This window comes from Catharus ustulatus, chromosome 9 (genome assembly GCF_009819885.2).
Source record: "Catharus ustulatus isolate bCatUst1 chromosome 9, bCatUst1.pri.v2, whole genome shotgun sequence".
Lineage (NCBI taxonomy): Eukaryota > Metazoa > Chordata > Aves > Passeriformes > Turdidae > Catharus > Catharus ustulatus.
Window position 1 is genome coordinate 17705682 of NC_046229.1, and position 23782 is coordinate 17729463.

Consider the following 23782-nt stretch of genomic DNA (forward strand, 5'->3'; position numbering starts at 1 on the left):
CATGTGCCTCATCATTTAAATACATTAAGCATGGACCCCAAGACATGTATATTTATTCATTTTATAAATTATATACAATATTGCACAGTGCTAGTATATTTTTCTATTACATTATAATATTTTTAATGTCTGTTTTTATTTTTAACCCTTGTTTGTTATTTTATTTTGTAATTTAAGAAACTTCATTCAATATTTTCTTCCCACACTCCACTTTGGAGACTATTGATCTCATTGAGCCTCCCAATCAAAACTCTCTCCCAACAGAGAACTACTATTTATCAAGTTCCTGGATGAAAAGTGAAGGTAACACTGCCAGTTGTGGTCAGGTTCTGCCACAGACAACCAAACTAAATAAGCTGAGTGAACAAAACTTTTTACAAATAACTGAATTTTCAGAGAAAGGCAATAAATTGCTTCTAAATTCAAAAACACCAGCTAAAGCACACCCCAAAATGGTAGCTTGGTCTTTTCAGGTAGCAGGCTGATGAGTTAGTACTAGTTCCAGTATATTTATTCAGTAGAGTAGTCGTGGATCTTTAAATTCTGCCATTGCTGGAATGGTGTTATTTCATTCAATAGCACAAAGAGTGTGTATGACAAACACTCAGATTGGCCAGCACCCTTTGAAATGTCTGGGGATGTCCTGGCCTGGAGGTATGCTCAAGTGTTTGCTGTTTGGGAGATCTGAGGACTTAGAGGATGGGGATTTGGGATGAAAGATGGGTTGTAATGTAAAGTGATGCTGTTAGGATGTCTTTCATATCCACATCAAAAGTGATCTGCCTTTGTTTGTAGCTTATATATTGTTAAGAGCTATTTGTCCTGCAATAAAATGCTGCAGTTCACATCCAGGACTCTCTACCTTGCTGTGTCACTTGGATATACTTTCTCTCTGGGTTAATGCAAGCTCAAGAGCTCTTGCTTTGGAAACAGGAGGTGACAGAGGGAGGGCAAGAATTCCTTCTGAGCATTTCATCCACTGGATACAGCTATATGGGCATTGCTGGTATGAGCTGGTGCTTTTGTCCCTTCAAAAACTAATTCCAGCTTCCATGACTCTATACTGTCATGGAATGGCTTAAAGTCATAATGTCAGTGCTGCTAATGCTAATCTGATAAACCCTTTATTTGCAACCTCCAAGTCACTGGTAGAGGATAATCAGTTCCTGTCTCCAGACAGAAGGCTGGATCCAGAGGTAAGGGAGATGGCCTCCAAATGTGAGTAACAAGCCTCTAAGGACTGTTTGCCCAAAGCTATGAACACATTCAAAGGCACAGAAATACCACTTGGGTAGATGCACTCTGCAAACAACAAGCTACTTAAACTGTTACCTAACCGTTAAAAGGTGTACTGAGTTCTGTTACACCATTCATTTACCTTTATAATTGATGAAAAAGCTGCTTTAATGTGTCATTTACCTACTTGTGTCTATGCTAGCAGATTGTATCTACATATAAATGAAAGGTAAGATAGGTATTAGCTTTAAGAAGTTCCTCTGTCACTAATAAATGGAATATGGTAAATTTCTTACTATCAACTATGAGTTGGTCAGGCTGGAGGCAGAGGCAGAATCAGTGATGTGCAAAGTTGTCCTCTTTTGTCTCTCAGAGTACCAGGATTAGTTGAGCTGACAAAAGATAAACAGGCAGATGGCACCTTATGGAGGGCAAAGCTCTTCACATTGTCAAAGCACATAAGACCATCTGCCCTGGGGTTGGTTTGGCTTGGCACCCATTAAAACAATAATTTAGAGCAGAAGATGAGAAAATCAAAATATAAAGAAGACAGAAGAATAATTGTCAGGGCTCTCAATTTTTCTCATTCATATGACATGCAGAAGATTCTAAGCTTTCTTCCGCAAAATCCTGGAAAATGTGTGGAAGTTATTTGCCCCACACAAACAGGTTTGCCACACGTATGTGGACAGTGTGATCCTAGAGTACAAAGTATCCCTAAATAATAGAGGAATTATACAGCTTCCTTGGAAAACAGGACAGCTAAGGCAGCACAAGTGGAGGTGCCCAGAAATTCTGCATTAGGGTGTGCAGCAATTTCATTGTGCAAACACTGCTCAGAACTGCCAAGTCACCAGCACTACTTTCTTCCCAGCTCTGATACCAGATCAATAGCCACTACCTGAAGGTGGCATAGCTAAACTCTGTAGCAAAAGGATTTGTATAATTTAGAAGTTTGACATAACTATTGAGATTGTTAGTGATGTATAGAATAAAAACAGACTTGGTTCTATTCTTGTGAAAAAATTTGCTCTGCTTCTTTCTTTGTACAAGAACTACTGCATAGCTTGGCCAAATACCTTTGTGAAATAAGGCACATCATGCTTCCACCTTCATTCCTTCTTGTATTCTAGATGACTATGGGAATTTTGTGATTGCTGTACCTAAATCTTTCATCAACCTTTCTTTGAAGGCAAGCAAAAGCTTGTGGTCAGTTTCAGGATTTCAAACGTGTTTTCCAATTTTTCTTGCGGGATGTTTTCCAGTAATTAATTCTGATTACTGGTTTATTAAGAAATTTGATGGCTACCATGATATAAACAACAGCATTGGTTGTTTTGCGTTTGCCAACCTTCCTAATTTATCTAACTGGGTCACTGGTTGACTGAGGTGTACTTCAGGGAAAATTCTGCTGCTGCTTAGTCTGATATTGGGAAGTTGCAAAGGCTTCTTCCCTACGAGAAAGGTCATTAGCACAAAGTCTGATGCATAAGAAATTAGCTGTGTGCTAATCCTAGGGTTGGCAGTGTGAGTAATCTAAGCACAAAGGGAAAGCTCAGCCTCGGTAGGCATGATTCATGTAATCCTACTGGAGTCTGCAGAGGTCGGTGTCTGAACTGAATCATCTGCATCTGCTCCTTCTCTTCTTGCTCAAGAGAATGAGGGAGCCTTAAACAGCCCTGCACCTTTTTCCCAGCAGACTGACAAAGCTCCTGACCTTCAGTTTGTAAGGCTTGTGTTCAGACAAGGAGCAGGGATCATGAACAGTGTTATTCAGCATTGGCAGCTGATGTAGGTTGCTGGTATTTCATTTGTGTTATTGATAACAGGAACCTCGGCAGCTTTTTACAGCTACTTAAGATGTTATCTTTAGTAATGGAAAATAAATTAATGTTAGAGTTGTAACTTGTTTAAACTTTTAAATTCATAAAAATGCAGTAACAGGCCATTATTCATAACATTCCTTTCTGCTGCTTGAGTTCATTTGATTTGACTTTTCTAAAAAAGGAAAACTTTTGACCTTGTTGAAACCAGCATTAATTCCATCACTGCCTTCAAAGAGCCTAGGATTCAACATCAGTGTCTGCATTTGTAAATCTGAATTCAGAACAAGTAGGAGAAAGCATTTGGTATGTTACACACAAAAGTCATCTACAAGCTGTGTTCCATGTATATATTCTGTCTGCATACATGTCTATCCAATTTTTTTTAAAACTAGTTCATTGAATTAAGCATCTTAGAGTTAACAGATGGAGTCTTTGGTGCAACTTCTACTTGCACTGCTGGACAGAGCAAAAATATTTCTTGGAAGTTAAGTTCTAGTCCTACAGACTCATCTGGACCAAGAACAAATTTTGGTTTTTCATTAAATTCATAAAATTTGGCAACCCTGCTCTCTTCAAATGGCAAGAAGCTGCATGTAGGCCTACACATGAGCTGTGACTCTCATGTGGCCTCCAAAAGTCTTGAACCTGCTCAAATCCTCTCATCTGAGAAGCAAAGGATTAGGAGTAAAGGTGAGCAGGCGATGCAGCGAGTTAAATCAGGATTTGACATGCAAACCCAATTATATTTTTTTTTTGTAGTCAGCAAATACCATGTCCACATTTTGTTATCTTCCAGAGCTAATAAACTGTAATTTCTTATAATGCACTCTTACAACTTGTAAAATCAATTGCTTCATATAGTTACACTTGTACTTACAGTTTTGGATTATGTGAGACATTCTAGTTTTAAATTACCCTTTACCCTACATATCAGTAGGTTAATAGGAGACAGGCTGGAGACTTTCTTCTTACCCTGGCATCTGTGGCCTTGTATGAGACAGTGACTTCTTAGTGTATGCTTGTAGTGATTTACTAATGGGAAGGCAGGGGATTGTTCAGCCTCTATCAGCCCTCAGGAGTTGAGATATCGATACAGACCAAGCTAAGTTTAGGCAATTTCTTTTTAAAAAATATGCACTAATAATAGCATATAATAATTAAAATTGTAAATACATTTACAGAATCACCTTTAAATTGGTAATAGTGAAGAAGCAGTGAAAGACTGCAGTCTCGAAAAACACTACGGTGCGAGCACACAGCCCCATGCCTGTAGTTCTCCATCTGTGGCACGGCGGCAAGGTGCGGGTGCTCAAGGGCGCGCTCGGAGTGTGCAGTGCCGGGGCCTGGGGCAGGCACGGCGGCGGGGCCGGCCCGCTGCTCCCAATGACATTCCGGGAGCGTTCCGATGTGTCTGGCGGCTCTGCCGGAGCGCGCAGGTGACACAGCCGCGCCCCGCCGCCTCAGGGACGGCTTCTCCCTCTTCCACCGCCAAATATCTGGCGAGCAGAGCCCTCCTTGGCCGAGCTGCGCGCGGGCGGGCGCGACTCCGGCCGCAGCGCCGCCGCCCCCGAGGCACCGCCCGGGCCCGGCGAGTCCGGGACGAGCGGGCGGCCGGCGCTGTGCCCGGCGCTGTGCCCGGCGCTGTGCCCGGCGCTGTGCCCGGCGGCGGCGCAGGGCGAGGGCCGCGGGGCGGGCGCGCCGCTCCCGGTGCCTCCGCTCGGGCGGCTCCTGGCGGCGGCGGCGCTCCGAGCCCCTCCCGGCCGGCAGGGACGGCGGCGGGGCCCGATGGCGAGACCCGGTGCTGCGTGCCCTCCGCCCGCCCGCCGGGTGATGGTGGCTGCCCGGGCGCTGCTCTTCTGGGCGCTGGTTTACAGCTACTGCGGGGTGTGCGCCTGCATCGCCGGGCTGCGGCTGCTCTGGAGCATCGGCCGGCGGCCGGGCGAGACCTTCCGCTGGGTGGTGCGGGAGAACCCCCCCGCCTGCCTCAACGACCCCTCCCTGGGCACCCATTGCTACGTTCGCATCAAGGTGAGGGCGCGGGCGGGGGGAGCGGGCCCCGCTGGGCGCGCAGGAACCCACCCCCGCGCTGAGCATGGCACCTCTGCCTGCCTGCCCTGCTGTGTGCGGAGTGCGCTGTGCATGGCACCTCTGCCTGCCCTGCTGTGTGCGGAGTGCGCTGAGCATGGCACCTCTGCCCTGCTGTGTGCGGAGTGCGCTGAGCATGGCACCTCTGCCTGCCCTGCTGTGTGCGGAGTGCGCTGAGCATGGCACCTCTGCCCTGCTGTGTGCGGAGTGCGCTGAGCATGGCACCTCTGCCTGCCCTGCTGTGTGCGGAGTGCGCTGTGCATGGCACCTCTGCCTGCCCTGCTGTGTGCGGAGTGCGCTGTGCATGGCACCTCTGCCTGCCCTGCTGTGTGCGGGGCGCGCTGTGCATGGCACCTCTGCCTGCCCTGCTGTGTGCGGAGTGCGCTGTGCATGGCACCTCTGCCTGCCTGCCTGCCCTGCTGTGTGCGGGGCGCGCTGAGCATGGCACCTCTGCCCTGCTGTGTGCGGAGTGCGCTGAGCATGGCACCTCTGCCCTGCTGTGTGCGGGGTGCGCTGTGCATGGCACCTCTACTCGCCCTGCTGTGCGCAGAGTGCGGGGTGCATGGCACCCCTGCCCTGCGGGCTCGCACAGCTGCGCGCACCCAGCGCCTGCCCGCGCTGCCCCGGGAGCGGTGCCGTGCCCGGCCCGGCTCAGGGGTGTGGTGTCAGGCCCGGAGGACGCGGGTGCCCGGCCGGCCCGGGTGCGGACCCCTGAGTGGGCAGCGAGGGGTTCGTCGGCCCCGGGTCTCTCAATCCACCACTCCCTGCACCGCCTCTGCTCTCTCCGCTGTTTACGGTTTGCCCAGTTGCACCGGGGAGCTCGTTTCGTGCATCACTGTCACAGGGAAAACGTAAAGCAAGAAGCTAATTGTTGTCCCTCGGGTTGTACAGTTTAAGCCACCAGTCAATTTCTGTACTTGTCTCAGGTCTCCACCTGTGATTTGCTGCTTTGCTGAATGCTCTAAATGAAGTTGAATTAGCTAGGTTTCTTCTGCAGTTATAGGTGAGCTAAGAATGCACAGCAACTTTTGTCAAGTGCTATTTTTCATAAAAACAAGCACAAAGATCTCTGTTCCCAGGGTTCTGTGCAGATGGTTTTGTGCCAGGCAGTACTAATACAAATTAGCGAGCCTCCGTTTGTCATGATTTGCTTGTTTTCTTTTGCTAACATCATTAGGAGGCATGTGTGGGCTTTTTCACTCATATGACATGTTCTTTTTTCCTGTAGCAAAGAGTAGTAAATGAACAGGCTGCTGGGGAAGTGAGAGGGGTATGACAGTAAGAGAAGAGCACTTGGGGGCAAATCGAAATGCTGTCAATATGACAACATTGTCATATTGACAATGAGTTGATCACTCATTTCAGGAAATAAGGAACTCTTGCTGTTGGATAACAGCAGGCTAATGGATTACTTTCCTACACATATATCCTACAAATCCATTCAGATTTCAATAAAACAGTCAGTGTTGGAAAAGGTGGCAACATCCTATGTCTGTTCTGGGGGGTGGAAAAAAGGGAATAGCAGCAACTGAAAAAGTCAATGATGGGCTTAGTTTGGGCCATGTGATATTTAAACTGCTACTGTACAAGTGGGGATGGAATTTTCAGGAGTAAAGGGGAGTTCCTTAAAAGCAGCATATAGACTAAAATAAAAACATGGAGGGTAAATCCCAAGAGGACGCTGACTGAAAGAAGCAGCATGGAGGGGGGGCACGGAGCTTACCCATTACTCACTAAATGAGAAACTGTGGAATGAGACTGAGAAACTTCTACTTTTTTACAATATAAAAGGATCAAAGGCAGAGTGATCTGGAGAATGATACAGATGATGTAATGGCCCCAAAATTTACTAGGAATTTACTTTTACCTCTAGGGACTTCAAGTTCGTTGGCATCCCAGAGGTGAAATATCAGTGTAATTAGGGGCAAAACTGAGAAGAAGTCCCTATTATATCCAGAGCAAGTACAAAAAATCCAAATAGTTCTCTCTTCAGAGCCCTTTCAAGAGTGCAAATGTAAATTAATGGTTCTGCAGCTCGTTAGTTACTTAGGAGTGTCAAGCTATCTCAGAGCATTTGAAGCATCTTTGGCAGGAAAACCTTTTTTTGTATGCATTTGTGATCCTTGCCCTGATATTAGCTCTTGATGTGCAGCAAAGGCATGAGGCTTCTCTTTTTTTTTGAAAAAGCAGGCTTTGACATCTGTTCAGGAGCTGTACAACCCTTCTTGCTGCAGTTTCTTTCCCATGACTTCTAAACAGTATTTTGTGAGCTAACTCCCAGCTTCTGTATCCACTTCTGTGTCAGAATTCAGTAAAACCTCTAGGTCATAACTACAGTTTATTTAAATTTTACTGGATTTGACCTTCAGTCAGTGTAAGCTTGTGTACATCCATTCACTTCAACAGCATTTCAGTGTTCAGCTTCTACAATAAGTAAGTTGCCTGCTTGTAATTCTCACAAGATTCATTTTCTTAAAAGATGCATCAGAAACTGACTATTGACAAGGCAGAAAGAAGATTATAACATTAAACCTTAATTTTCTGAAGTAAGTCTGAAACCTAGAATGATAAAAACCAGCAACAATGTCTTGCTTTCTAGTTACTTAATTTTGACTGCTTTGGTTGTTAAGAATCCACGTGGTCCTTTATCATGCCAGAAAGCAATGTGATGGTTTTAAATAGTTGCATAATCTTAGCAGCTAACTGAAAGATTGGAAGTGCATTTAAAGTATACTGTGTTTTAAAGACTTCCTGTAAAGCACATGACTGGTGTCTGTGTGAAAGCAGTGTTGCTGTGACAAGAACTGCATTTCCCAATGGCTGTGCCAGGCAGGGCTCTGTCAGAAGCGTTTGTGTGCTCAGGGCTGGGCTGGCACACAGGCACACAGCCTGGCAGGTACTGGAGATGGTTCTTTCTGGAAGAAGCTGTGGTGGGTGTGCAGGGTGTGTGATACTCAGTATTGTCAGGGTGTAGAGATACCTCATCTCAGAAGTGCAGAAGGTTCAGCTTCAAAACGGATAGTTTGATATTTTTCTAGGTGCAATGTATTTCTTAGGATATGGTCCAAAACTATGATCATTCTCAAATCCCAAAATAGCAGTTCTATGCATCAATAAACACACTTGTTTTTCTCTTATTTTAGGATTCAGGGTTACGATTCCACTATGTGGCTGCTGGAGAAAGGGGCAAACCACTCATGTTGCTGCTTCATGGCTTTCCAGAATTCTGGTAAACTCCCTTCACCATTTTTTATTATAAAAGAGGCTCCATAAGGTACCTAAGGATGAACATCTCTGCTTAAAAATCCCCATACATAATTCCTTATATGTATTTATGAATACTAATGGCATGAAGTTTCAGTAGGCAATGAACCATTGAAACATTTTTTTAACTGCAGCATCTGCAACTAACACAAACCAACTGTGTTTTTTGTACTGCCAATCCATTTTTCCTCAGGTATGTACTCTTTCCTGCAAACTTTGTGAAGGAACTGCTAATTTCAAACAAATTTCCTGTTTGGATAGTACTTGTACTATATGGCTAAACTCATGAATCATAGCAGAGGGTGTTAAAGTAAGGATCCATTGCATGTTAAGTGCAATCTGGATTGCTCCATTTATTAAAAATACTATACATTAATTTTTAACGGGGAGGGGAAGAACTATGAGTCCTATAGGCTGCTGTGCAGCTAATTTCAGAATGCTACTCAGGGAAAAAGGTTCTATTATTAGTTCATCACAAGACGAATGATGAATCAAACCCAATCCTAAATATTTGTTTATAACACTGAAAAGCAGTCATGTGTCCAATGATTTCACCAAATTGCTCAGGCTGTCATTGTCAGGTTTAACTAATGAAGCATGGCTTACAGAACTTGCATTGGAAAAACAGTAAGGGAGTAAGGGAAGTACTAATGCCAGCAATTCTGAGAGGTAAATGATCCTTTTCCTTTCCAAACTCAGCTGTGGGGCTAGAGGCCACTGCTGAAACTGTGATCTTTCAATCTGTACTCAGGTTATACCATGCTAAACTGACCCAAGTAGAAGAGAGGCCAATTCTCTTTGCTCAGCAATTTCTCCTAAAGGTACTAATGCCCTTGAGGGTGATGGGACACAGTCAGATTTATGTTCGGTTAAATTTTCAAAGAAGCACATTCATCTAGTAATAAATTGCTATCTAAAATTTTTAAAGCTGTAAACTTTGATTGAAAGGACAGTTAGATGGGCCAGTGCATATTCTATTCAAACAAAATGTATATCTTGCATAAAGCCTATTCTAACACAGGCAGCGAGACTACAGCTGATTTCCCCTATGGGGGAATAGAATGGAGAAATTAGCATTTTTTATACATATTCAACTGAGATCAGGTATATTATTTTTAAAAAGCAGAATGCCATTCTTGCAGTTTAGAATAATGAGTCATGCTGTAAGTGGCAGCTACTAGATAGTATTGTCTGACCATTCAAAAGGGATGGATAAAACACCTGTTACGTAGATCACTGGGACCACCAATAGCATAGTTTCTATCACTGTTTTTAAAAAGAACACTACATACTAATAGTCTGTGAACCAGTCATATTACTAATATTTGTGTTAGGTTGTTCATTAACTCAGTGAATACTTTTTCATTCAGGAATAGTCATTGTCCTGAGAGCACAAGATAAAATAACCACAATATAAGAGATGGAAAGCAGCATCAAATTTGTGTTGTTTGTCTAGGAAAACATAAAGGATATTATCCACAAATACAGTTCTTAATTTTAAGAATCTTCTGCCTTCAAAAGTCTTAAGTTATAAACAGCACAAAAATAGCCAGACAATACTGACCACTAAGAGTGATAGAGAATGTCTGAAGGTGACAGATCACTAAAGCATGCAATGCACCAGAGCCAGTGAGTGTTTTAATTGCATAAGAACTTGAGACTCAATACACTGTGGAAGGTCAATAATAAAATACTTGGAATTGGACATAATGTGTTGAGGCAGCTGAGTACTTACAAGTTGTGTGTGAGCTGCTACATTTTATACTACATGCCTTTTAGAAAGAATATGATCAGAAAGTCTCAAAATAGATTCAACCTTATGAACATGGAGGCATTCCCAACATTTCTAAATTCTGCTTGCAAAGCAGTTGTCCAATATTTATATATAATTTGGGATAAAAGAGTTTATTTGAATATAAAACCTACCCATTTGATAGGTCAGACATTTGCAGACTGATGGACTGTTGTGAAAACAGAGGATGAGAATAGCTTGTAAACATTTTTTGAAAACAAAAATAGTTGATTTATTTATTTATGGGCCTGGTTCTTTCTTCTTACTCAAGTATATAGAATAGCTGCAACGGTTACCATGGCAAATTCTGCTTCCAAGTCATTACATAACACCTTTAAAAAATTAATTCCTGGGGATCTCAGCTAAACCTTGTCTTAGCATTAGATAGCACTGAAATGAAAATGTTCTGACTGTTTTGTTTGTATGAATACAGATCTGTATCACTGAGTGCTCCTGTAACATTATTTAAGTTCAAAGTCCCCAGTAGGCTGGAGGCAAAGGTAAAGTGGAAGAGCCCATGGTCTGATCCAGACGCTGTTTGGATTAAGGCAGAATTCTGTGCATCACACCTACAACCACCAATGATCCCAATGTTATATATCCTCTATCTGAAACTGTTGAAACAAGCAGAAGTACAAATGAGATCCTAGCACAGAGGGATGCAATCACTGCTATATATGTCCAGAAGGATCATGTTTTTCATATATCTTTCTATTACACTGTAAAATAAGGTCATGTCTGTCTTGCTACTGGCTGTTCTGAAATTTATTTGATTTCAATAACAGCTGAAGGACAGGTAGTTCTTGCAGAATAAGACCTACCATTTTCTTTTTATTTTTCCTTCATAACACACATCTAGTCACTACATACAGAGTAAGGAATAGTGCTGGCCTTTACCTGAGTTCTTACCTTTGTATGCCTTTTGATGTATGCAATGTTATCACTCTTTTCCAAGGAAACACAAGGATGAAATTCCTTGTATAGTACCAACACATTGAGAGAGCTTGCTCTGCAACAGTTCTGCTACAGAGACACTGATGAAAGTGTACACAGGAAAAATCCTATAAACTTCATCAAGACCATTTGTTATTAACTGGATTTCTTTCTCTGGTTTATTTAGTGTATGAATTATCTGACATTCTTTTTCTGAATAGAAAAAAAATGCAAAACTTGGCTGCCCTGGAGAAGAGAAAGCTTTTCAGACCTTACTTTTTTGATGCTACTATGGCTCCAAGGATAAAACAGAATAGCCTTCCCTGTGCTCTGGTTTATGCTTGCTTCCTTTACAGCAAAGGGACTGTGCCAGACTCCAGGAATTGTTGAAAAACCCTGGCTCTGGCCATGCCCCCTTTCAGGCAGCTGCACTTTGTTACGAGAATTCAAGAAGGGAGCACAAAACTTCTGCAGCCACAAAAGACCATCAGCACAGCACAGAAAGGAAAAAGAATCTCATAACAAACAAAGCCATGCTAGTTTACCCTCAGATATTTGGGTGCATAAGCATTGAGTGTATTTTTGGTATCATACTGCTTGACCTTGTAACTCCAACTTTTTTTCCCCTTTGTTAGGTATTCTTGGCGCCATCAATTGCGGGAATTTAAAAGTGAATATCGAGTGGTGGCCCTGGATTTGAGAGGTTATGGAGAAACAGATGCTCCTCCTCACAAAGAAAATTACAAGTTAGATTGCCTGATAGCAGACATAAAGGATATTTTGGAATCTCTAGGTGCGTTAGTAGAAGAAAAACCTGCTTGACTCATAAATGCCTTGATTTTCTAGGGAAAAAAATCCCACAAAAATATCTAGCACAGTTGGTTTTTTATATATATATGTATTACAGAGGTGTATAGATATAAATCTAAGAATATTAATATGTTTGGCCAATTATAAACAAAAAAGCATTGTTTTCTAATTACAATGTGTATATCAGTATAAGCAATATGTAAAGATGATTTTTCCATCAGGAGTTTTGAAAAGAAATTCCTATGTCCTGTAAAATCCATCTGTACAAACCTATGGTCTTTTTCCCTAAGAAGTCTTTCCTCCTAAACACTTGCACTTAATGGATAATATTCTGAGTTAGAGTCTTGCAGTACTTGCAGACCAAAGAATTTATATCAGATGCACAAACAAGACATAATAGATATTGTGGGCTTTACAGAGATGATGAGAGTATATCTGCTGTATTAAAAAACAAACAAACAAACAAACAAACCAGAAAGCCCTCTGAAAATACTACTCCTGCTCAACAGTCAGTTCTCAAGAGCTGAATCACTTGTATCTTACACAACAGTGAGAGCATAAGAGAGAACGAGGGACATGCTGCTTTCTGTGGCAAATACACAGGGTAAAGGTCTGGAGCTGAAGTGCAAAATTCACCCTTCCAGTTCAGTTTGAAGTATCCCTGTTTGGGTGATAAATTGTAACCCGTGGTGAAGCGTATTTCCCTTCCACACCAAGAGCAACACAGAGGATTAGATTGTCATTCTCGGAATCATTTTAATTCCCTGGATACTCTAGCAATAGTAAAACAACTTACTGCATTTTGTATGAAGAAATAATAAAGCAGTGATTCAAGTATTCAAGTTCTGAGATTTGAATTCAGGATTTGCTTTGATTGTGATGTTTGAGTATTGGCAAAAGATTGGGCAGACAGTCCTCACAGTGTTGACATTTTCCAGCCTTTGCTGGTTGTGTTAATCTCCATGGTAATGCCATGGTTATGCTTGAGAACTGCTCTCAGCATAATTCAATTTCAGAGGGATTTTTTTTTTTTTTTTAAAAAGCACTTCAGAGCCTTGTTATCTTTGTTTGTCCTAATCCCAAGTTAAATTCTTTTGGAGGACTTGATTATATCAAAAGGGCTGCAAAAGATTTCTATCCAAGCGGATTTATAAGGTTCTTTTACAACTGTGTCCAAACTCATGACAGAATTCTAAACATTTTGGCTTTTATATGTTTCATTTATAACCTGTGTGCTCAACATTCCAGTCCTCAATGAGGAGAGTGATACTATCTGACATTATAGTATGTTGTTTTCTAGCAGTGGTTAAAGAAGGAGTGGTTAAGCTTTCAAAACGCTTGTCACTGTCCTGCCCATACCCCTTCCATTGTTGCTAAAAATACAATTTTTAATGATGAAGGAATGTCAATGTCTAGAACTTTAAAAACTGCCAACAAAACACCTTATGGAAAAAAGCTACGAGCCTCCTAAGTATATAAGCAGGAGTGTTTACACGTGCTATATATGGCTAGTAGGTATAATGCCCACTTTTTGCATAATGATGGCATTGAGTGCTTAGATAACCTCTCATATTCAGAGAAATTCATTAGGATTAATTTTGTTCTGGAGTTGCTCTGGAGGTTGCTTAGTTTTCTTTTCTGCAGTTTCAAGTTTCAAATTCCAAACCCCCTGAACATGGCAATTGTATGTGTGTTATAACGACTGCAGACTGAACTGTCTATCTGACCCTGCATTGTCCAAGATGTGAACAGGGTGGCCATCTGCATACTGAGTGACTTTGGGGTGACATGGAAGTAGTATAGTTAAAGTTTAATGAAGTCCAATTAAATACTTTGAAGTATTTGTAAATTTTTAAACTATAACAGTGCCCTATTTTTTCTGACCATTAGTAATGGAAGTGGTGCAATATTAAAGTTACATTAATAAATGTGCTGAACCACCTATTTGGCCAAATAATGATTTCATTGTATGTGATAATTTCTGTGGATACTAATTCCTTTGAAATAAAAGCATGTGTCTGTGTTTACGTGGTAGGATACAACAAGTGTGTGTTGATTGGCCACGACTGGGGAGGAATGATCGCTTGGTTAGTGGCCATATGTTACCCTGAAATGGTGACTAAGCTGATTGTGGTTAATTTCCCTCATCCTTCTGTATTTACAGGTAAGTTTTACAGTGGCCTTTGTTAGATCAAAGTATGTGCATTTTGGTCGTGATTGTGTTAGCTTTGAGAACCAACAGCAGATGAGCTGTCAGTACTCTGTGGCTCTCACAGTCTGGACTGTATTTTATGAAACAGTAAGATATCAAGTATTTATTTGACTTCTGGAAATAAATTTATTATAGGAAGTGGGAATGCTTGCAACAAAAGTTACAGATTTTTTTTAATCCTTGAGGGTCCACAAATTATGAAATAATTTTCATACACATAAATTTGTTTTGTTCCACTTTATCAGGAAAAATTTCCAAAGAGGGATATGTATTGTATTACGCTTAGTAAAGGCCACACTGCATTATTAAATCTGCATAAACCTGCCTTTGTATGAATGTGAATCAGACGTTGGAATTACACCCTGATTTAGGTGACAAGGGACAATTTATGATCTGGTACAATATTCATTGGAAGAAGTCTTTCCAGACTATTTACTAGATGCTCAGGAATATACCAGTACTTTGCTGAAACAGAACTCATTTCACTATTTGTTATGTGATAGAGTTGAGTTTGTCTATTACAAGAACTACAAAATTTTCACAGGAATTAAATCAACATTCAGTAATGAAAAGGAAAGTACTATTTCACTAATTTTAATTTTTTTCAGCTGCTGGCCTTACCCTATCTCCTTTTAAAAAGTCACCCAATTTCCCCATAAATAGCTAAGAATATTCAGCGCAGCTTTAATTTTTATTTCATTTTAATGTAGGTCTGACCTTGCACCATGGGATCAGCCACACCATCCACATTTGTTGATCTCACAGTGTTCTTGGGCACCTTTCTAAGATACTAAGAACATTTTTCCACATGGTTAATCCACACTTACCTATGGAGAGGTCTGTTCACCACATGATCAAGGAAGAGCTTTTTGCAGTGTTTTCAATTAAGAGCAGGAGCGAGGCTGTAGAGGAGACAATTGCATTTTATTATAGTATTTGTTTGCATACTTGTTGAACTACAAAATCTGTTCTGTAGCTTGACAAATTCTCCCTACATCAAATTTATTCTACTGTGGATTAAAAGGAAATACACAGTTTGTAAACAGCACAGAAAAGTAAAGTGATCAGTGCTGACAATGCTCTGTCAGGAAAAATATAATGGGTAATGCAGTTTAAGAATGTATAAGATATGAAAGTTTAGAAGATAGCTAACACTTCAATTTATGTTGGCTTAAAACCCATTTTTATTCAGTGTCAGAATTAATATTTCAGAGTTTTGTCCTGTTTTGGGAATTAGGAATGCAGTTTTTACATTTCTGAATTTGCACCTGTGAAGGAAAAGTTCTAGACTTCATAGTAACTGCACACATTGTGTGCTTGCTTTGAGCAAGTTAGGTGTTTGAATGTCAGAGTCGGCTCTTGAAACTCACTGGAGACACAGATGTACAATTAAAAAAAAAACCCCAAAACAGTCAATGAAAGGTTGTTTTACATATATATAATTTTCTTTTGCTATATATGCTTCTATGTCTTTAAAAATGGCTGTAAAAATCTTTAAAAGGTGACTCTATGTAACCTTGATTACAGTTCTTGAAATTGCCAAAAATACACTCTTACAGAAATTGTATACTTTTATGAACAGGAGTGATGCAGTCTTTAGAATGTCAGTGGATCACAATCTACGGATTTCTCATCACACCACTGATGAGAGAAATACCTATTCATGCCTTTTATTCCATAGCAGGAAAAAAATACTTTGGACTAGCTACACAAATCGATCTCTAAGTGAAAACCTACAATGCAATTAACCTCTCCAGCGTTGCTGTCCTCACCTAATCTTTGGCAAACTTTTGTTTTGCTGGCTGTTTCTACTAACATTTATAAAACAAGAATCTTTTAATAGCCACATCATATATTTATTCCTGAAAAAATAATCATCTTTTGTCACACAGCATACTTTAATGTAATATTTTTAAAACATTCCTTTAAGTTTAAAAAAATAGTAATATTAATAGTAATTTTGTTTGAGCCATCAGTTTTCATTTTTAATTCATGGACATTTTTGTTTCAGAATACATTCTACGACATCCATCACAATTGATTAAATCTGGTTACTACTTCTTTTTCCAAATGCCATGGTTTCCTGAATTCATGTTTACACTAAATGATTTCAAGGTGAGCAAAATGAATGCTCTTGTTTGTGTATGTAACTGTGAGTAATGGAAGAATTGCCACCTACATTGATCCCTTCTGATGTAGTTATAATTACTGGAAAAACCAGGGAGCTTTCTGATTTTTCTTCTTAAGCTTTATGTAACATAGCATACAAGTAGATAGAGTCCCTGAGATGAACTCTTACTTCTGCATTTCTGGGAGGTGCTGAGGGATGTACTTTTAACCTCCAGCACTAGAGTGCATTACTCCACCTAGAGTCAGCTGGTTTTACTTCTGCCCATACCAGTGGGACACAGTTGGTGCCTCGGGAATTCCTCCTGACTTATAGATAAGTTCCTGTGTGCAGTGGGACACCCTCTTATCTCTCAGGGCCTGCTACAGGACAGGCAGTGTGGGAGTCTGGGCATTGCATTGAGCCAGGTGATTAATTCTGCCTGAGAAGCCAAGGCCAACACTTTGTATAACCTTAAATACAAGTAGCAGCAGACAGAAAAGGATGATGCAGCTGCAGGATACACCCTCCTGCACAGCAACAGCCCCGGGCTGAGCTCCCAGGGCTGCACACACAGGACACAGCCAGCTGGGAGGTCAGGAATCATCCTGCCCTGTCACCTGCTGGGATCCATCCCCCAAAAAAACTATGTGCCTGCGCCTGCACCTGCCTTGCTTGTCACAGGTAGCAGGTCAGGATGCAGTAACTTGGTAATACTGGTATTTCTCTGTATTTGATTATTCTGGATGTTTACCTTGTGCTTTACACATACATAGCTCTCTAAAAACTCATTTGAACCATTCATTGTACTTTGAACATAAACAGATTTATAAATATGCATAAACAGATTTTAGAAATACGTGTTCTGTTGAAGGAGAGAAATCACATTTTCTAGCTATCATACATAACAGCTTTTTCTTCTTGCTTCTATAGGTTCTGAAAAGTTTATTTACCAGTCAGGCCACTGGAATTGGAAGGAAAGGCTGCAGATTAACTGCAGAGGATATTGAAGCTTATCTCTATGTCTTTTCACAACCCGGAGCACTAACAGGACCCATTAACCACTACAGAACTATTTTCAGGTCAGTATAGTATTCCCAAAGGAAAATATTCTGGAGTGTCCCCTGGAGCCCAGAAGTGTTACTGTGACTCCTCTTGTGCTGCTGAACTGGGGAAAAGCCCCAGGTGTGTTCCTGAAGCCTCACCAGGTGGGCACAGGGCCAGTAAAGCAGTGAGAGGCCTGGTGTGTTCTGTGATGTGTCCACACAGAACAGCAAAACAAGCAGAGTGCATGTAAGGAAAATCTTTGTTTCAAAATCTAATAAAGCAAAGACCCTTCTTCATTCAGTGCCCTCATGGAAATATCAAAAATCCACCTCTAAATAATACTTTAAAACTTAGCATCAATTAATTGTTTGCATCACAGTTCATATTATGATAATACCTATCAAGAGCTTATTATTATATATTACTACTAGATTATACGGCATCCAAGTATGTTACTCTCACTTGTAACTTTACAAAAGCATATCTGGCACAATTTTATTGTGTTTAGGCTATTTCTGTTTTTTCAGAAAGGTGGGAGAGGGTTTTTTTATAACTAAGCCTGAAACTAACCTCACATGATTTGGGAGTGGAGTTTTTCTGTTCCTTTGTTGGTCTTAGCAGACTCACTTCATAGAGTAAGACAGAAATAACATTGTAATAGGAAATATTTTTACAAGATTAATATTTATTTTCTCAAACTTTCTAATAGTTTTAACTTTCCTGAAAAGAGTTGGCTTGGCCTTAGAGACTGACCCTCCTTTTTTTAATCTACCAAAAACAGGGGCAGAAGATCTTAACTCTGTATGCATTTTACTTATAGCACTAACTTGAAGGATTGTATCATGAAGAGTGGCATTGAACTTGTTTTTCCTTTACTGTCTCCAGTCTTCAGCAGTGATAAATATCCTGTATGCTTCTCTAACAAAAGACTAGCTTCCCAATATCTTTTAAAAAGACAATTTCCTTCTTTCCCTTAACTCAGGCAGTAGATGTTTGAAGTAACTTTTCATTTTCCACAGTCTAAATCTACTGCCATCTTCATTGCTCTTTTTGTGCCATTAATGCTGTCATTGTCAGGAGAGCAATCAGCAGGGATTTCACTGTGAGGAAAACAGGGACCTGAGTTAGGTGCTGTTTTGTACAGGCTGAGACAGAACTGGAACGAGAAAACAGAAAGCTACCCCCATGCATGGCTGACAACGGGGAATAAATGAGATGGTAACAATACACTGATTTAAAGCGGTGCAGAGAGCAGCCCATGGCATCAGCTGGGATGTCCGAGGGCTGCTAGGCTGCCTGGCTGCCCAGCGGCTCCCAGCCCTGCCTGGCTGCCCAGCGGCTCCCAGCCCTGCAGCTGCTCCGCAGGAGCCCTGGGCAGAGCTAATGAGGAGCAGAGGAGTGAGCGCCCCGAGCCCTGCTCGTTCCATGGCCACAGCACCTCGCTTCACTGCGTGTGCGATTCACCAGATGCTCCTCTGACAGCAGCAGTGACGTGCCTGTGATGGCCGAATTGCTCTGGAATTACAGACAAATGTAAGAATTGTGAATGTTTAAACTATTCAGACTTAGAAAGAGAGTCTAGTATCAGTTATGAGTCAGAAAGTATCTTCACAGCTGTTAATTCTTCTGTGTGATTTGTGTGTATGTTTGTGCATTGTTTGCTTTATCCTGCTAATGAAAGCACACTTGCACTGAATTCAGAGAATCTTGTTTAGGTGCTATCAGCCACAATGCAGCAGGCTTTGGACTGGAACAAAAAGATCAGTCATTCAGTTCTTGCCAGCAGTTCTGATGGTCACACCTTATGGGATGGAATCGTTAAATATGGAAACTGGATTGGAATTTTCCCTTGCTGTCATTGAAGTCATTAAGCAGCACTTAGATGCTAATGACTTGTATTCACCATAACTCCCAGTGGGCTTATCCTGGTGACCCACGTGTTAAAAGGTTCCAACTCATAGCTATCCATTTGGCGTTTCATTCTTCAGAGCCTAATTTTTCTGGAATGTTATTTCCAAAGAGGTGATCAGAATAACCTACTTCCATCCATCACCAGCACATCTTTTTATAAATAGCACAGTGGTCATTCCTTTCACTATACATTAAATACAAACACTTTGAGAATAAATCCATGCAGTTTTTCTATCATGCTTGGCTAAGAGGGATAAGGTAAGAAGCTGGAACTTGAATTTCTTCTGATACACCATTTGTTTAGAAAATAGGATTAGGTCTCTTGTAATTTCACGATTATAAGCCGCACCATTTTGACTAAAATTTTGCTCCCAAACCAGAAGTGCGGCTTACATTCAGGAGCGGCTTATATATGAACAAATTCCGGAAATTTCCCACCCCGGAAGTCCGAGCCAGCAGCAGCCCCGAGCCAAGCCGGAGCCCGCCTGGCCCTGGGTGGTGGGGCAGTGGCAGCGCAGCAGCAGCGCCGCCTGGGCCCGATTGGGGGGGCGGTGGCGGCACCGGCCGGGCATGCCCCTCTCCCTCTTCCCAACAGCAGCAGCCAGGGACGCCTCTCTCCCTCTTCCCTGTGGCACCGGCTGGGCACACCGCTCCCCTGCTTCCCAGCGGCAGCAGCGAGTGGGGCCAGGGCCACTCCCTGGCAGCTGCCCCGAGCAGGGCCGAGCCAGTAAACCCTGTGATCCCGTGATCCTGTTACTAATTGGCAACTTTGTGAAAGTTGCACGCGGATCCTCGCTGCGAACGAAAGTGTGGCTAATAATTCGGTGCGTTTTATATATGGACAAAGAACAAAATGTTGCCGATACCCGGACCTGTGGCTTATAATCGGTCTGGCTTGTAATCGTGAAATTACTGTACTTCACTGTTTACAGAGAAACTGTGTAACAATGCTGTAGGAAGGTCTGAGTCTGTTTTTCAAGGACTTAAATATTTCATGGATGGAACTTCCCTTTCTAAATGAGAAATCTGTGCATTAATTAAAGGCGATTTCTAGAAACTTCAGACATTATATAATTTCCCATATTCCAGACTGAACAGAAATATAGTGTAGTTCATACTCAATGAAAAGTGATTTTAAAAACCTGTAAAAAAAAGCCTGTAAAAAGCCTGATAGAGTTTACCTAAGTGAGGCTACAAATCTTGCAAGGCACAAAACAGTAAACTCTACAGTAGTGAAAAAACAGACATGTTACTAGTGAAGAGATCCAGGATACTGGATTAAAAGGTAAAGAGATTAGTCTCAATGTACTGAATCAGATCATCAGATTATCAATTTTTAAAATTTGTACTATAAATAAGCTGTGGTTCAGTAGATGAGATCAGGTTGTTTGCAAAATGAGATTTAAATGCACTGGTAAAAGAGGCCATTTTATGAATTTTTGTAATCATCAATAAAAATGAAATTATTATCTAAAGTGATCTTTTATTACATTTCTTGACTTCATATGTAAGTAGAGAGGAAGAACATCTTCAAAGTCTCAATTTCTTTGTCTTATTTTAAACTAAAATGTCACCTTGTCTTGCTCTTTTTACAGAGCATGGTCTGTAAAGTTTAAAACTAGTACATATATCATAAAAGTTTATTTAGGAAGTTTTTTTATACATTACTGGTTTAAAATAATCCCGGTTTTGCATTAATACAATAAAGATTTGTAGCTGATCAGATGGAATCTGTTTTGAATTGTCATAGCTAGTCTGTCATTGTATGTGGCTTAAAGTAGGCAAATTTTTTAGCACCTTTGAAATGTACTGGAATAAATTCTGATGGTTTAATGCTGAAAAGTCGTTCTAGCTACTTGCATCTTTCATAATGTGTCTAATATGAGGTAATATTTATAAAATATTCAATTTTAAATAATTGTATTAAGAAAAAAAATTAAACATTTTACTGAAAGTTTAAGTAGGCAATTTTGGTAGAACTTGGAGTCACAATGTTTTTATGGTATTGTAGAAGACATCATGGAACCCAGAAAGCTTATAGTGAAATTTACTGCATTGGCTTCAAAAGCTGTGTTGCATAAAATATGGTTTGGTCATTTTTTTATTAAAATAAGACCTAACTAAGTGTGTTTTATTTTTAAAGCTGCCTACCTCTGCAGCACCATGAAGTCATCATGCCAACCCTACTATTATGGGGAGAAAGAGATGCGTTTATGGAAGTTGAGATGGCAGAAATTACAAGGATTTATGTTAAAAATCATTTCAGATTAACTATTTTGTCAGAAGCCAGTCATTGGCTCCAGCAGGATCAACCTGATATAGTGAACAAGTTGATATGGACCTTTCTTAAGGAAGAGACAAAAAGAAAAAGAGAATGACTGTTTGTATATGTTTTAAGGGGTCTAAATAAAAGCTCTTTGGATTTAAAACCTAATTGTTATCAGGGCCATATTTCCAGCCTGCCTTCTATTATGAGCTCTGTTAGAGAAAAGTGTTTTCATTGTACTGTACATTTGGACACTAATCGTACAGCTAAAAGGAGTATGAGAATATATGATACCAACATTGGTTTTACCTGTATACTTGTATTTTGCACATAAAAACACCTGCCTTAAAATACATATGTATTTGTACAGAAAGAAAATCATGAAAAGTTGCTTGGTTTTGTTTTTCTCCCTTGCTTTACAGTTTTAATGTGTGGTGCCTTTTACAAATTTATAATGAAACAATAGAGTGGTGCCATACTGAAGAAAGTCACAAGTTTTCATTCTAGATTTGCCTGAATTTTTTTAATGTATTTTACCATTAAACAGTAATTAACTCTTTTTATCTATATTTTAGCAAACTGAACGGTTGAAATTTTTTGGGTACATTTCTAGTCTTCAAGTGAATAATGATCTGTATCTTGTTGTATTGTTGAATGCAGCTGCTTTGCGCAATGTGTTTTTCTTTCTTGACTAAAAAATGGGAAACCTGTACACTCCACATGTCTGAACAAGAACAATGGAGAATTAAGATATAACGTGTATCAAATCCACCTCTGTCTAATAAAATGCAACTTACACAACTCCCTTTACTTTATCTGAGTTCCTGTGGAGAAATTTGCTGAAGCTATCTGAATAGAACTGGGTTTGAATAGCTGGTCCGGTATTCAGCCTGGACACTCATGTTATAATTGTTGTCATTTCTTGAAAATAATGCCTCATTGTTGGCATTATCCTTCCTTCAGCAGCTACTGTTCTTGTCTCCAAGAACTGCTGCCAAGTTCCTGTGTTTATAGGAGGAAGAGACACAGTGATTTTGGACACAAAGGGGTAGAATTAACTTGTGTGTGATGGCAGGGGAGAAGAAAACTGTATGCTAACTACAAAGGCAAAAGAGGCAAAACTGTGAGATCACAGAATAGGTGTTACCTGCCTATTGGGTTTCCAAAGCCTCCCTCTCCCCCTGCAGAGCCAACACAGTGCCCTGGAATCAAAGGTGAACCAGATCCTGCTGGTAGAGCTCAGAGGTACTGGGGAGTCCTGACGCACCCCCACACTGCCATGTGTGCCATCTCTTTCGAGCCAGTGTCCCACTCGGCTGCTCGGTGCAGTCCTTGCTCAGGGTAACCCTCACAAGGAAGGGCCAAGCGGTGCTGCCTGCCCAGCGTTAGCTACTAGCCGTAGGCCTGCTCTCGTCCCCCTCTGCAAATCCCAGAAGAGTCTCCTCAGGACCATAACATAGGTGTTGAACTTGCTTCTTTCTATCCACCACTAGTACCTGCTTTTCAAGCATTTTTCCCTGAATACTTTGAGGACTTACCAACTTAAATGGTATTGCCTCTCTGCTGGAAAGGCTCTCCCTTGTCTCAGGAGGTGGCACTGAGAGACGTCGATCATCAGCGCAGCAGTTTTGCTTTGGCAAGACTTTGCAGAGCACGGGCTGGCTGGAAGCTGCACCCGCCCCTCTTCCTGCCCTGCGGCCCCGCGGCAGGTGCACGCGGCAGGGGCGGCGCGGAACGCCGGGACCCGCACGAGGGCGCTGCGCTCGGGAGTGCGGCGGGAACGGCCTGGCGTGAGGGAACGGCCTTGGCGTGAGGGAATGGCCTTGGTGTGCGGGAACGGCCTTGGTGTGCGGGAACGGCCCTGGTGTGCGGGAACGGCCTTGGCGTGAGGGAATGGCCCCCGTGTGAGCGAACGGCCTTGGTGTGCGGGAGCGGCCCCCGTGTGAGGGAGCAGCCACGGTGTGCGGGAGCGGCCTGCGACCGGACCCGCACGGCGTGGGACGGAGGGGCGGCCGGCAGGGGGCGCACTGGCGGCGGCATCCGCGCTCAGCCCGCCTGAGGCCCCGCCCCATCGGGGCCCCACCCTCCCCTCTGGTTCCGTGCCGGGGGCGGGGCCAGGCCAGCGCCGCCGGCGCTCATTGGCGGAGCCCCGTGCTGGCCCTGCCCCCTGAGCGGCGCGGGGAAGGCGCCGCGTCCCGCACAGCGCGGGTCCCGCGGCGCTCCGGGGCCGGTTACTGTCCGTGCCGCGAGCGCAGTCCCGGTGCTCTCCGTGACTGTGGCTGCCCGCCGGCAA

General features: G+C 42.0%; 1 protein-coding gene across 1 annotated transcript; it reads left to right on the forward strand.

Annotated features, from left to right (window-relative positions):
• The first annotated feature begins 4832 nt into the window (after window positions 1-4832).
• EPHX4 (epoxide hydrolase 4) lies at window positions 4833-22290 on the forward strand. Its single transcript, XM_033067893.2, has 7 exons — window positions 4833-5090; window positions 8291-8376; window positions 11772-11929; window positions 13982-14110; window positions 16170-16273; window positions 17199-17347; window positions 21367-22290. Exons 1-7 carry the CDS (start codon window positions 4848-4850, stop codon window positions 21599-21601), a joined length of 1104 nt encoding a protein of 367 aa, XP_032923784.1. The 5' UTR covers window positions 4833-4847; the 3' UTR covers window positions 21602-22290.
• Window positions 22291-23782: the final 1492 nt, after the last annotated feature.